Source organism: Lepisosteus platostomus, chromosome 9 (genome assembly GCF_059453375.1).
Source record: "Lepisosteus platostomus isolate fLepPlt1 chromosome 9, fLepPlt1.hap1, whole genome shotgun sequence".
In the NCBI taxonomy this organism is placed as follows: domain Eukaryota; kingdom Metazoa; phylum Chordata; class Actinopteri; order Semionotiformes; family Lepisosteidae; genus Lepisosteus; species Lepisosteus platostomus.
In genome coordinates this window covers 29,353,832-29,365,487 of record NC_142619.1, presented here as the reverse complement: position 1 = coordinate 29,365,487, position 11,656 = coordinate 29,353,832, and the positions used below count along the sequence as shown (strand labels likewise).

Sequence of the window (11,656 nt, the reverse complement as noted above, 5' to 3'; positions counted from 1 at the left end):
GCTAATAACACGGAGCAGTGCAACCCAAAATCCTCTGTCAAAGCTTGTCCACAGCATTACTACCTGCAGCAGCCTATCGTAGGGTTTGAGGCCTCCAAGATCAGCTGGTCCACTGGGTCGGATGTTATTGACATACACGCCCTTCTCCAGGAGGCCATCCGACACGCTGAACCCAAAGTCCTCTGCATCCGTGTCCTTGTACAGTGTAACCTAAGAGGACGGGAAAGCCACAGTGTAAGTTATTTTTTGCCTTCTTCTTTAGCTTGACCACCATAACAGCTACAAGGGCTAGGCCAACAACTCCCACACGACCCTTTGTTTGGTGGCGTACGGTAAAACGATCTTACGAGCAGCCAAGCCGGCTTGATGGAGTGCAACAGGGAGGCTCACCTTGTGGAGCTCCACTGGGGTTGGGGACATGATGTCCTTCATCTCCTGCTTGATCTTCCTCATGGCGAAAGCCTTCCGCCCAGCCTCAGTTGGAAGAGTGTTGCTGCGGTTGGTGGGTGTGTACTGGGGCCGGCTCAGGCTGCGCTCCTGGAAGCTGGCCTGCCTGCCCAGGAGGCTGCGCTGGGGCTGGGGCTCGTGGTTGAGGCTCAAGGTACTCCCTGACATGATGGTGGCCTGGAGCAGTGTGTAGATAAAAAGTCTTTCGGTTACCGTGGACACAAACTCCAGGAGGACAAAAGAAGCCGTTTCACTTCTCTCAGCCCACACCATACAGATCAATGCAAAGAAACGAGGAACTGCAAAAGCATGCTGCTCAGTCGCGGTTTCATTTTGGTTCATTTAAATCTTCATGAAGAATAATGAGGACAGCAAAAAAAAAGAAAGATTTTACCCAAGATTCTGTAGATTGGGGATGGTTGTTATTCTCCCTCTTTGCTCAGAAAATGATGAATTTCTAGAAAGTTCTAGATTCGTTCCCTAAAAGTGCCTGTTCCTTTAGGAATGCAAGCTTGAACGTGCCCTCTTTGGTGAAGTTTATAAGAAATTGCAAGGAGGCCTGGACGCAGTGCTCTGCTAGAAGAAAGTGTGCAGTGCTCCCTCGTTGTAAAGCAACCTTTAAGAGCACAGAACACAGCGCCTCCTGTTTCTCCAAGATGCCATTACATTCTTAATGCAGGGCAGAAGACAACCACAGTCTCTTATTGGCTACTATCAACTACATTGTTATAAAGAGGGAGCATGAACAATGGTGCTATGCAAATGAGGAAGTGAAAATTTAGCAATAAGATTTCAAACAGGATTTTTGCTTGATGGTTTATATGGCAAGAGGTTTTTTTTTTCTAAAACACAAAACACAAAGGCCACGCACTCTTTCCCTTGCCTGGAAACCATCAACGGATTTCAACACACAATTTCAGAATCTTGACTGCAGTTCAGTAAACCTTCAGTTTAGCCACAACCACCAGAAGCCTTGCAACAGTTTTCCCTTCATGCTTTGCTGGAACTGCCATGCCTCTCTGTCTCCTTCCATTTGACAGTCCTAAGACAATCGCTCAAACTTGCTGCTATGGTGTTTTTCATTAAAAAAGTTTAAAAAAAAACAGTCTGGTCTCTATTTCACCAAGCTGATGCTCACATTATTCCAGAAACAGACTGTAAACTTTCACCACAGTGTTCATGCATTTCAGTATGTCACACAAATGATGTAAATTAAACACAGGAAAAGAATTACACCATGAAAATCTCTTTAGAGATATATGTTGATGAAAATAGTCTTACCTATTTTGTAGCAAAACAGAACAAAAGGGTACATTCATTACAAGCTGAAGTGCTGTCATAGTTAAAGCATTTTAAAATAATGCATTATTGCATTTTACAATCAATTAAACTGGTAAGCCAAGGGTCTTTTTTTAGACTTGCAGTCTTCAAGTTGTTTGATTTTCTCTCAAGGCCATATTCTTTATTATAATTAATACAATGTTATGACGAGCCCCACTGCTGAAATATTTTTACTCTAAGCCAGCAAAAACTTAAATGTGGCCGAGGGCTACAGTTATTGGTGCTGCAAGTATTTCGACAGCAAAATTAACATCGAATGGATCCTCTATGATATGACATAATGAAACAATAATGCATTCTTTCACCCACATTCCCTTAAATGCTAGCTAAATTTAGGCTTTTAGGTCTTGGTCTTTGCTTTCTTTAAAAATACAAATATCCTTCAGATTGCTTAGTACAAATTGATGAGGTTACGAAAAGAAGTCTTGTTTCTATCATAAAGACTGCTTTAAGTACAGGCATGAGCCCCTTTCTTCTGAAATGTTGTTCACTTAATACAAACAGGGGTAGCTACAGTATGTATTCCATGGCAGCACTACAAGTTATATTGAATGCACCTCTGTATTGGGGCAAAGACCGGCCTGTTAATGTTAATCAAAAAACAGCAGGCTATCAGCAGGTGAATAGAGAGCTCAACAGCGAGGGGTCGAACAAATGCGAGCGTCACAAGCAAAAATAAGCACAAAAGGGAAGGGTACCAAGATGGCCAGGTTTCTCATATTCAGAAGCCTGTCTGGCTTGTCCTAGAAAGAAAAGGAGTTGTTATACACTTAGCATCCACACTGTAGTAAGTGACAACATGGGACCAAAAAATGCCACGGGACTCAAAATGAAACATGGAAGGCTCCTAGTATTACATTTATAGTTCTGATCATTGCTCTTTTGGTTTCTGGTATTCAGAGAGGTATTATCACACTGTGAGAGAGATGGATTTGCCACAGCATGTTACCTCCAGTTCTCGCAGGATGCCTGACTGGCCACAGGTCTCCAGGTCCTCCAGTGCCTGAGACCAGAAGTTTTCCTCTTGGTCTGGTTCTGTTCCATCGTTGCCCACAGTGAACCTGCAACAAAGAGCCCACAATTCCAGTATATTCTTGCTCTCATGTAATGACTTTGCTCCTCTGAACAAAGACTTCCAAATGCCAGCTAAATAAGCGTACTTAATAGTATCCTGTTTCATGTTGTTCAATTATTTATTCAGATTTAAGTACAAAATAGGAAAATACAATAAAATACACAAAAGATCAAAGAACTGGAGCTCGTGCACAAAAACTAAAGCGTAAGAAAGGGAGCTAATGAAATGAGCACTGAACATGACAATGATCGGACCATGCTGTCACAAAATAAAAATCGAATCTGTTCCCCCGAAACAAAGACATTGTGCTTGACGATCAACAGTCCTGTTGTGAAACATAATTGAGCAAAAATAATCGAAAGCTCCACGGCACAACCAGCACTTTAAGCACATACAGTGTCACATACATTCAAAAGTAATCCATCATCAGACACTCCTGATATATGTGTTTGTACAACCAGGTACAGGCTAAGTGAGTCAGGAGCAACCTTCATCTAGAACCCAGGAAAATATGCTGCCTATATTCTGTGTCCAAGTTTAAAACGGATTAACCTGTGTGATAACGTTTTAGAAGAAGGAAAAGTATTATCCCAGAAGATCTAACATCTACTTTGTTCAGTTCTACATTTTGTATAAGACTGCCTGGATAAGGAATGATATTAAGAGGGAAAAGTCATGCTGGGAAGACACTAGTCTATATAGTGAGTGGGCAGAACACTGTTCCTTAGCTCTCCCCAGGCACCGGAGTGCTGAGCATCTGAACAAACATCGCTTACAACCCCAGCAAATTCTTTATCTGGAAAATGACAATATGTTTTGCAGCTGGTGTGCTGACATTTTATTGGGCAGATTAGATAGAGGTAAATTAATTATGGTGATTAATACTGTTACAAATGGGGTGTTACAAAACTGGTGAAAATCAGGAATTGACTGAGTGGTTTAGTCAATAAGTAAAATAATTATTCATAGCCCCCAACTTGTAAGTGATTTCTAGTTACACCCGAACGGTTGGTATAGTTACAGGCATGTTAATTCTTTATTCTCTAGCACAGCTTTGTTGAGAAAAGTAATAATCGAGGCACACTTGGTTAAACAAATATTTAATGACAAGACACAAACTACACTACACACAACAAAACATACAACAAACAAATTACTCTATGACCAGTATTTACATACAAGGCTTTTTTAGAGGCCTGAAATTCTGGTCACCCAGAAAACCCCAGACTGTACTTAGCATTAAACTCTTAATGCCTATAGAGGCCACATAAAAGATAAGCTGCCTTCTAACTAAATACAATGCAACCTGCAGTTAAATTTCTCTCTCTGCACCCCGGATGCCACAAAATAAATGGGAGCCTATATCCCTACCTATAAAAATGCACCCTAAGCAGGAAAAATTATTCTAACTGAGGTATCTTTTACCCAGGAGACCCAAGTTCCCTACAAACACAGAGTAGCATGCTTTCTCTAACAAGGTTCCAAAACTTAGGTCCAGTCAGGTTTGGTTTGGATGATTATGAAGTAGGGGCTCTCGCCTGGCACATGCTTCAAGTCCCAGCTCCTCCGGACATTTGTCTCTGCTCTCCTACTTTCCTGTTTCTTGTTTCTTACTTTCCTCTCTCCTCTTAATGTGGTTTAATGTTGTTTGTTTCTGTGCTGCTGTTGACAATCACTAACCCACAACTTTCCTAGGCATACTAATTGTTACAATTGCTTCTGCTCAAGGAACCCACACACGTCAGCTAACATCCTCTCTGCTTTGAAGCTAGAAGTGTCACAAACCTTTCAAATCTAAGAGATACTTCTCGGTCACGTAAAGCTGTAACAATACGTGAAAGCACTATTGTGATTAATGCATTTTCTGAAAAAAAGAAGCCTGATTATTGCATGTTCTGTAAAAAAAAAAGCCTGATGGGTTTAAATAATGCCTCCTTGACTTGACATGATGAGGGATACAGCAGAGTCCAAGCATGTCCTAAATACCCTAAGGTGAAAAGGCCGACAGTCATATTTAAAATGTTAAATTGTCAAAAGTAAATTGCTACTTAGTGTAAAAGCATACCAGCAAGGCCATTGAGATATACAGGAAGCTCTGGAAATGTACATTAAAACTTCATCATTATCTATCCATCCATATTCTAACAACTTCATTAACACAGGGTCGCGGGGGAGCCGAAGCCTATCTTGGCAAACAATGGGCACAAGGCAGCGTACACTGGTCTCTGACACAGACAGGACGCCAGTCCATCGCATGGCCACACAAACACAAACACTGATACACACACACTCACACCCAGGGCCAATTGCCCCAGAAGCCAATTAGCATACCAGTATGTTTTGGAATGTGGGAGGAAACCTACACAAACACGGGGAGAACTCTACCCCAGGTCCAGAATTGAAACCAGAGCCCCAGCGCTGCAAGGCAGCTATACTAAACACTGCACCACTGTGCGGTCTAACTACATTACCATGTTTAAAAAAACAAACGGAAAGCACCATCAGCCATTTTTGTAAATATATAAATTTGCAAATACATCCCTGATATAAATGTTTGATGATGAAGCTGAGATGCTGTTTGTAAACCATACCCAAAACAAACTCATTGTTGAAATGTTACTGATATAGGCTGGGCTTTTACTGCTGCATTTCCTCACAGTTTTTTTTTTCTTTTGCGTCTTAGAGAACCAGTTTAGAAGTTATGATTACAGAGGAAGCTGGTATGCTAAACAGTAATCTGGAGCATGAACAATGACTTGAGACCCTCAGTAGACTAATTTTATTCCATAGCTGTCTCAGAGTTTTGTCTACGCTCAGTGGTTGCGTTCAGGTGAGAGCACAGCTTGTTTCTGAAGACATAAGCATTTTATGAGAACATATCTAGTCTATTTAATTTGTCATGGTCATGACCTTGACATGCTAATCACGATAAATGCAATGTGATGTGATCCTGCAGCACTGCAAGCCTCAAGGAGCAACACATCAATAAATTGTACAGGAAACCAGGACAGGCAAAATCTAAAAGAATCCCTGAGAGGTTCTATACAGGGTGAATGTTGAGATATCAGACGTTATCTTAAGGACAAATGAAAAATATTTAAAGAAATACGACTGATCTTTGAAAATGTCATAGAGGCTTTTCAATTTCTGATTATATGTTTTTGGATCCAAGGGTCTGCTGCAATCTCAGATTCTGATTGTTAGAGTCGCATATTCACCGGTCTCCTGAGAAAAGGGATGTCTCTATATCATAATTAATATTTTTTGAGATCTTGAATAATAACTGAGCACTTGCACACAGACACTGTGGTGTTTTTTGGAAAAAAAATTCACATTAATGATCTTACCTTTGAGAACCAAAGGGAAATATGTCACTGAAAAAAATCATTATTAGCTATGCACCCTACGTTATTGTCAGGAATTTGGAAAAAGTCTGGGGTATGTTTGTCTATATGAGCAGAAGAAATACCAATATTCAAAAACCATGGTATGGTATTCATACCATTATTCCTTCTGTTGAAATGTCTGCATTTGTGACTATAACATTTTTATTTTATTTTTTAAGTTTCTAGAAATTGCATAAACCAATAAGTAGCAGCCCATGGGAAAATATCTCTATATCATAATTAATATTTTTGAGAACTTGAACATTAACTGAGCACTTGCACACAGACATTGTGGTTGTTTGGAAAAGATATTCACATTAATGATTTCACCTTTCTGTCAATATGCACTGCACGTGGTACATACAGTACTTTTGCAAAAGTATTCAGATCCTTCCTAAGGCGTTCCATAGTCCATTATCTAACCTCTTCATCCACTTCAGGGCTGCAAGCAGGGGCACTCCCAGGCTGGGACAGCAGTCCATCGCAGAGCGCACACAGACACAGGGAAACTCACACCAGAGCCAGTTTGTCCAGATGCCAATTAACCTACTAGTATGCCTTTGGACTGTGGGAGGAAACTGGAGAACCAGGAGGAAACCCATTTGAACACGGGGAGAACATACAAACTCCACGCAGAGAGCACCCCAGGAATCGAACCCAGGGCCTCAGCGCTGTGAGGGCTCAGAGCTGTTCATACCACATCAATATGTGGTAGAAGCACCTTTGGCATCAATGACAGTGGCACATTCTTTTGGCTACGTCTTTCCACCTTTGCACGGCAGCTTGGTGTGATCTTTGTCTGTTCCTCTTGGTAGATTTGTCTAGATTCTCTCAAGTTGCTCTCAAGGGAATACTGAGGCAGGACGAGGTTTACAGCCTCCTTAGAATAGAAACCAAAACCATTATCTACCAGGAAGCCCTGCAATAGCTGTACCAGACAAGAGCCTGACAAAATCCTAGATGAGGTGCTCCTGAGGAAGAGGTCCAAGCGCAAACAGCGTCAATAGACAGAAACTAATGAGAAATATATTCATATTCAAATAAATCAATTTAAGAGTTGTTGATTAGCTTGGAGAACTGTTTTCTCTTGAGATTTTAATGTATAATTTTACAGGTTTTACAAAGTCAATTTACTGTACTTTTCTTTTTTTCCTCTTTTCATGTGTGCAGGAGTATAGTGCTTTCAATTTCCTTAAACAGTCTTTTAAATGAAATTGTGACTTGTCATGAACTGCCAGGAAAAATGTCTTTAACGTTGATGCAGACCTTCCTTTTCACAGCTAACAATGAGGGGAATAATTATAGGAATAACTCCTTTATTAAGTCGAACTTGGAGATTTGCAGGTTAAATTTGATTGGCTTGTCCAAACTACAGACTGTCCTTGGAGACAGTTTCAAGAGAACTGCAGGCACTGGGGGTTTGTTCCCAGTTCAAATAATTATTTTTTGGGACTACTGAGAAGCAGGAGCTAAAGGAACTTGATGGACTGAACTGCCTCTGCTTTGTTCATGATTTCATGTTATCGCGTCTCCCTAGAGCTGTCACAGTGCCCTCTCTTTCTGTCTGTGTCACAGTACTGTGTAACCTCAGCTCTAGAATTTCTAATTCTAACACATCATTGACTGTCTCAATTACTTAATTGGATTGATTGATTACTTTGATCATAACAGAACTTTTAGTTCAAACTCTGCTATTACATTATTAAAGTAACGTATTAAAGTATTAAATTCATATTAATAATATATGTTTTAATAACCAGACCTGACTATTAATTACATACCCATACAATTCTGAAATTTCATACAATTTTGTCAATTGCTTCCAAGACTCGACTCACAGCTGTAAAGAGGACCTGCACATTAGTCAGAACCACTCTCTGCCAGCTCCACATTGCTCTAAAGAAGAGTGCCTGTAACCTTGCCAGTGGTCACAGGGGTAGCTCTTTCACTCACTGCCGAGATCACTATGGGGGTCATGCTATCATGGAAGTGCTCTTCTGACTGGCCAATCTCAACCATAACTGGCTAGTGAAAGGAACAAGGCTCGGACTTGTGACAACCGAGCCACTGGGGGTTATCAGTGGACATTTTCACACTTCTTCCAATCCCCAAGTGTCCAGGTGACTTACCCGCTAGTGGTAGGCCGATCCCACTCGTCATCACTCAGCCCGATGTCCTGGAAGATGTTATTCCTCTGCCGGCTGACAGGAGACAGGCTGCCCCTGGACTTTGCATTCCTCCACTCGTGGCTGTGGAAACTGTACCCTGAAGCCTGGTACCCAGGTACTGTTGAAAACCAAAAAAAAAGACAGAGATAACCTGCAGCTGAGGAGAGAACTATATATTAAAACCCTACTATCATGATAGCTCTTGATGGACATTCGTTTGAAGGTGCAGTTCCATTATACGTCCTCACATTTATATATCACATTTTACCTCAGAGGATCCCAAAGCAGTTTACACACAGGTGGGGACCTACTTCACCCACTACTAACGTACAGCCCCATCATGGCAATGTATGACAACCTCACTACAGAGTAGACCAGATGGAGGAGTGAAAATTTCCTTCACCAAGTGTTAGGGACAGTGCCATGTCATCTTTACAAATTAGGTACTCAATATTGGTTTAGTATTTCATCCAACATTCAGTACTTCCTCCTACAGCACAGTGTATTCTCTCACCATACTTGATTTGGAAGAGTGCCACCTACCGATGATTAGAAAGACTCTACAATTTACACTAAGATCTACAATAACTTGAAATCTACAGTACAGTAACACAAACATTGCTGTGTTTATACAATAGGCTGGTAACAACGAAAGTACTGTAGTTCATTTCTGTTGATGAAGTTTGGGGTTTTCCTGTTTCAAACAACACTAAAGTTTTATCAAGCTATCAATAAGAGGGAATATAAGAAAAAGTATTTACTGTATCTCATTCAGAGAAAACAAAAGACAGGAGTGCAAAACAAAGTCAACAGCAATATTTAACTATACTTAATGAAAACACAGGGAAGATTATTATGATGTTACAGTGAAATTGTCTCCGCTTAAGAAATGTGACTAATTTTGCCCTAATTACAGTATTTCTTAAGAAATTGAGAAAAATATCTTGACTCAAGTATAGAACCTTTTCAAACATTTTAATGGGTTTTAGGTTTTATTTACCAAACTTTTTTCAGAGGCTGACCAGAAATTATGAAATACATACAAAATGCCTAAAATCTATGTGAAATGTGAAAAATCCAAATTCGAAAGTATCCAGTTGATTAACATGTAATGAATACCATATAACCTTGCAAGGCTTTTACTTCTGTAGACTACTTACTATGTTTAATGGAAGCAGCCTGAGATTAAAAATGCACTTTTTTATTATTGTTTTCTAGTATTAAATATAGCATGAGAAGGTTTTATTTAAACTATTCATATAAAACTGAGACAAAAGTGGAAAAGATCAAGTTGTGTTTACTGTTTTTTCTTCTCACCTTACTGAAATCCACTGAAAAACAATTGCATCTTAAAAGTAAGTGGCTCTAATGAATAAGTAACTGACTAATCCAAATCTTTATTGCTGCTGGCTTTCAAAGTCCTATACCATTAATCTCTCAAAGCCTGCTGTTTTTTTTCTGGTGTAAGACTTTGTGCTCAGAGGGACCCTGAACTAAGTCTAACTAGGATAAATGTTTCACAGTTTCTCACCAGAGGGATTATGTGGGCTTTATTTAATCCCTGTATTATGTACTTCTAAGCGCATTATTTTTTCTAAATTTTCTGTGTTGACAGAAAACAATATTTGTAATAAATTATCACTATAGTCTCTGTGCATCTGATTTATTAGGTTTGACTTTTTTCTCGAGGGAGCTGAATGATTCTTCAAAACGTAGTATTAGCACAAATTAGGGTATCGTGCTTAACACTTGAGTCTATGAGCAATTGCAGAAAGCGTCAGAAAGAGTTGATCATTTTTACAGTCATGCAGACTGTTAAAGTGTTTTTACAAATTTTAAAAACAATTTTCACCTGTAAGTATAGAGCCTTTGTATAGAATATCTCTGCATGTAAAGCAGGCAGATGCTGTTACTTCACAGTCACACACCTCTCCTCCCCCACATCTGCTCATTGTATAGAGCTTCCAGATTGTGCTCACCTTGAAAGGACATGATTTGAAAAACAATCCAATTATTGGAAAAATTACTTATGCAATGTTGATCAAGCTCTGATAACTCTCCTTTAGAAAAAAATTCTTGCTCAACCGAACTGTCATCCTGCGAAATTTAAAGCCCTCATTTAATAAACTGAGATGGTAAACAGAAATAACTAATACTAAAGTGAATACATAATAATTTGCCCTGTTAATGGCCCAGGTACTGTATGTTTTGTAGACCTCCTGCACACTTATCATGAATATCTTCTCTGGACTACAGGTCAGAATGAATGATTCTCTTTGGGGTTTCAATTGGTGATTATGTCACAGTGCTTTTTAATGACAATAATAATGCATTTGTTTTATCCAGATTGATCCTGAAGCCTTTTACACATACAGTAGGCGATGAATTTCATCCCACCGAAGCACAGCAATGCGCAGCCCCACTAAACAGCAGTCCAGCTGGAGAAGAGAGACACTGTTTCACCAATGGAATTAAGGCAGGTGCTCTTTTTAATGTTTCATCTGAATAAGGGCACCTCCTCCAGCATAGTGTCCCTGGTCACCGTACCAGCAATGGCAATGGAAATTCAAGTCCACAGAGCTACCTACTGGCCCACCACAACCTTGGCCTGTGACACCCTGGTTTTCCCACTCCAGGCCCAGACTTGCTTAGCCTCTGAGATGAGCTAAGGCTAAAGGATGTGAATAGTGCAGTCAGAGAAAGTCTAATTCACAATACTGAGATATAGATATCCTACATTCCATAAACACAAAGAATAAGGACCCACTTTAGTTTTTAATTTATTTATATTTCATGATAACATTCATTGATATGCATTATGACTGTGCATCTAAGACTTTATTTTTAAAAGAGACTGTGAAGACCTAAAGAAGACTGGCAATTACTTCTATCTGTAAAGAATTTACTTTATTTTCTTCCTCTACTGGAATGGGTAATTGCATTTGCCTGCTTGGAACCCCCAATTTCCAATAGCTCTGAGACACTTAACTTCACTGTTTAAAATGAAAAAAATACTTTAGTATTTCCTAAGCAAATCATAAACACTTGACTTTTCACAAACAGATAACTACCAAATTTCCAATTTCACTGTTATTTGTCTGCCTGACAAATGAGTACAGTAATGCATTGTTTCTTTTGACAGTTCATCTAAATAAAAGAATAAATGAATTTTAAAACTACTACTGTATGGTGAATGGCTTCATCTAATGGGAATGATGATGGCTTCTTTGTTTTATTCC

At 39.6% G+C, this 11,656-nt stretch overlaps 1 protein-coding gene across 12 annotated transcripts in view; it reads right to left on the bottom strand.

Moving 5' to 3' along the window:
• Window positions 1-11,656, bottom strand: part of grip1 (glutamate receptor interacting protein 1) — a 309,859-nt gene that overhangs the window by 4,298 nt on the left and 293,905 nt on the right. For 9 of the 12 annotated variants that reach the window (XM_088644623.1, XM_088644629.1, XM_088644625.1 and 6 more), the window contains 5 exons: window positions 8,379-8,535; window positions 2,738-2,849; window positions 2,487-2,531; window positions 391-624; window positions 64-210 (listed from right to left, as the gene is read on the bottom strand). In XM_088644623.1, coding sequence (XP_088500749.1) covers window positions 64-210; window positions 391-624; window positions 2,487-2,531; window positions 2,738-2,849; window positions 8,379-8,535 — 695 coding nt within the window. The remainder of the gene's footprint in view (window positions 1-63; window positions 211-390; window positions 625-2,486; window positions 2,532-2,737; window positions 2,850-8,378; window positions 8,536-11,656) is intronic. The other 3 variants (XM_088644622.1, XM_088644632.1, XM_088644631.1) reach the window with 1 other exon arrangement.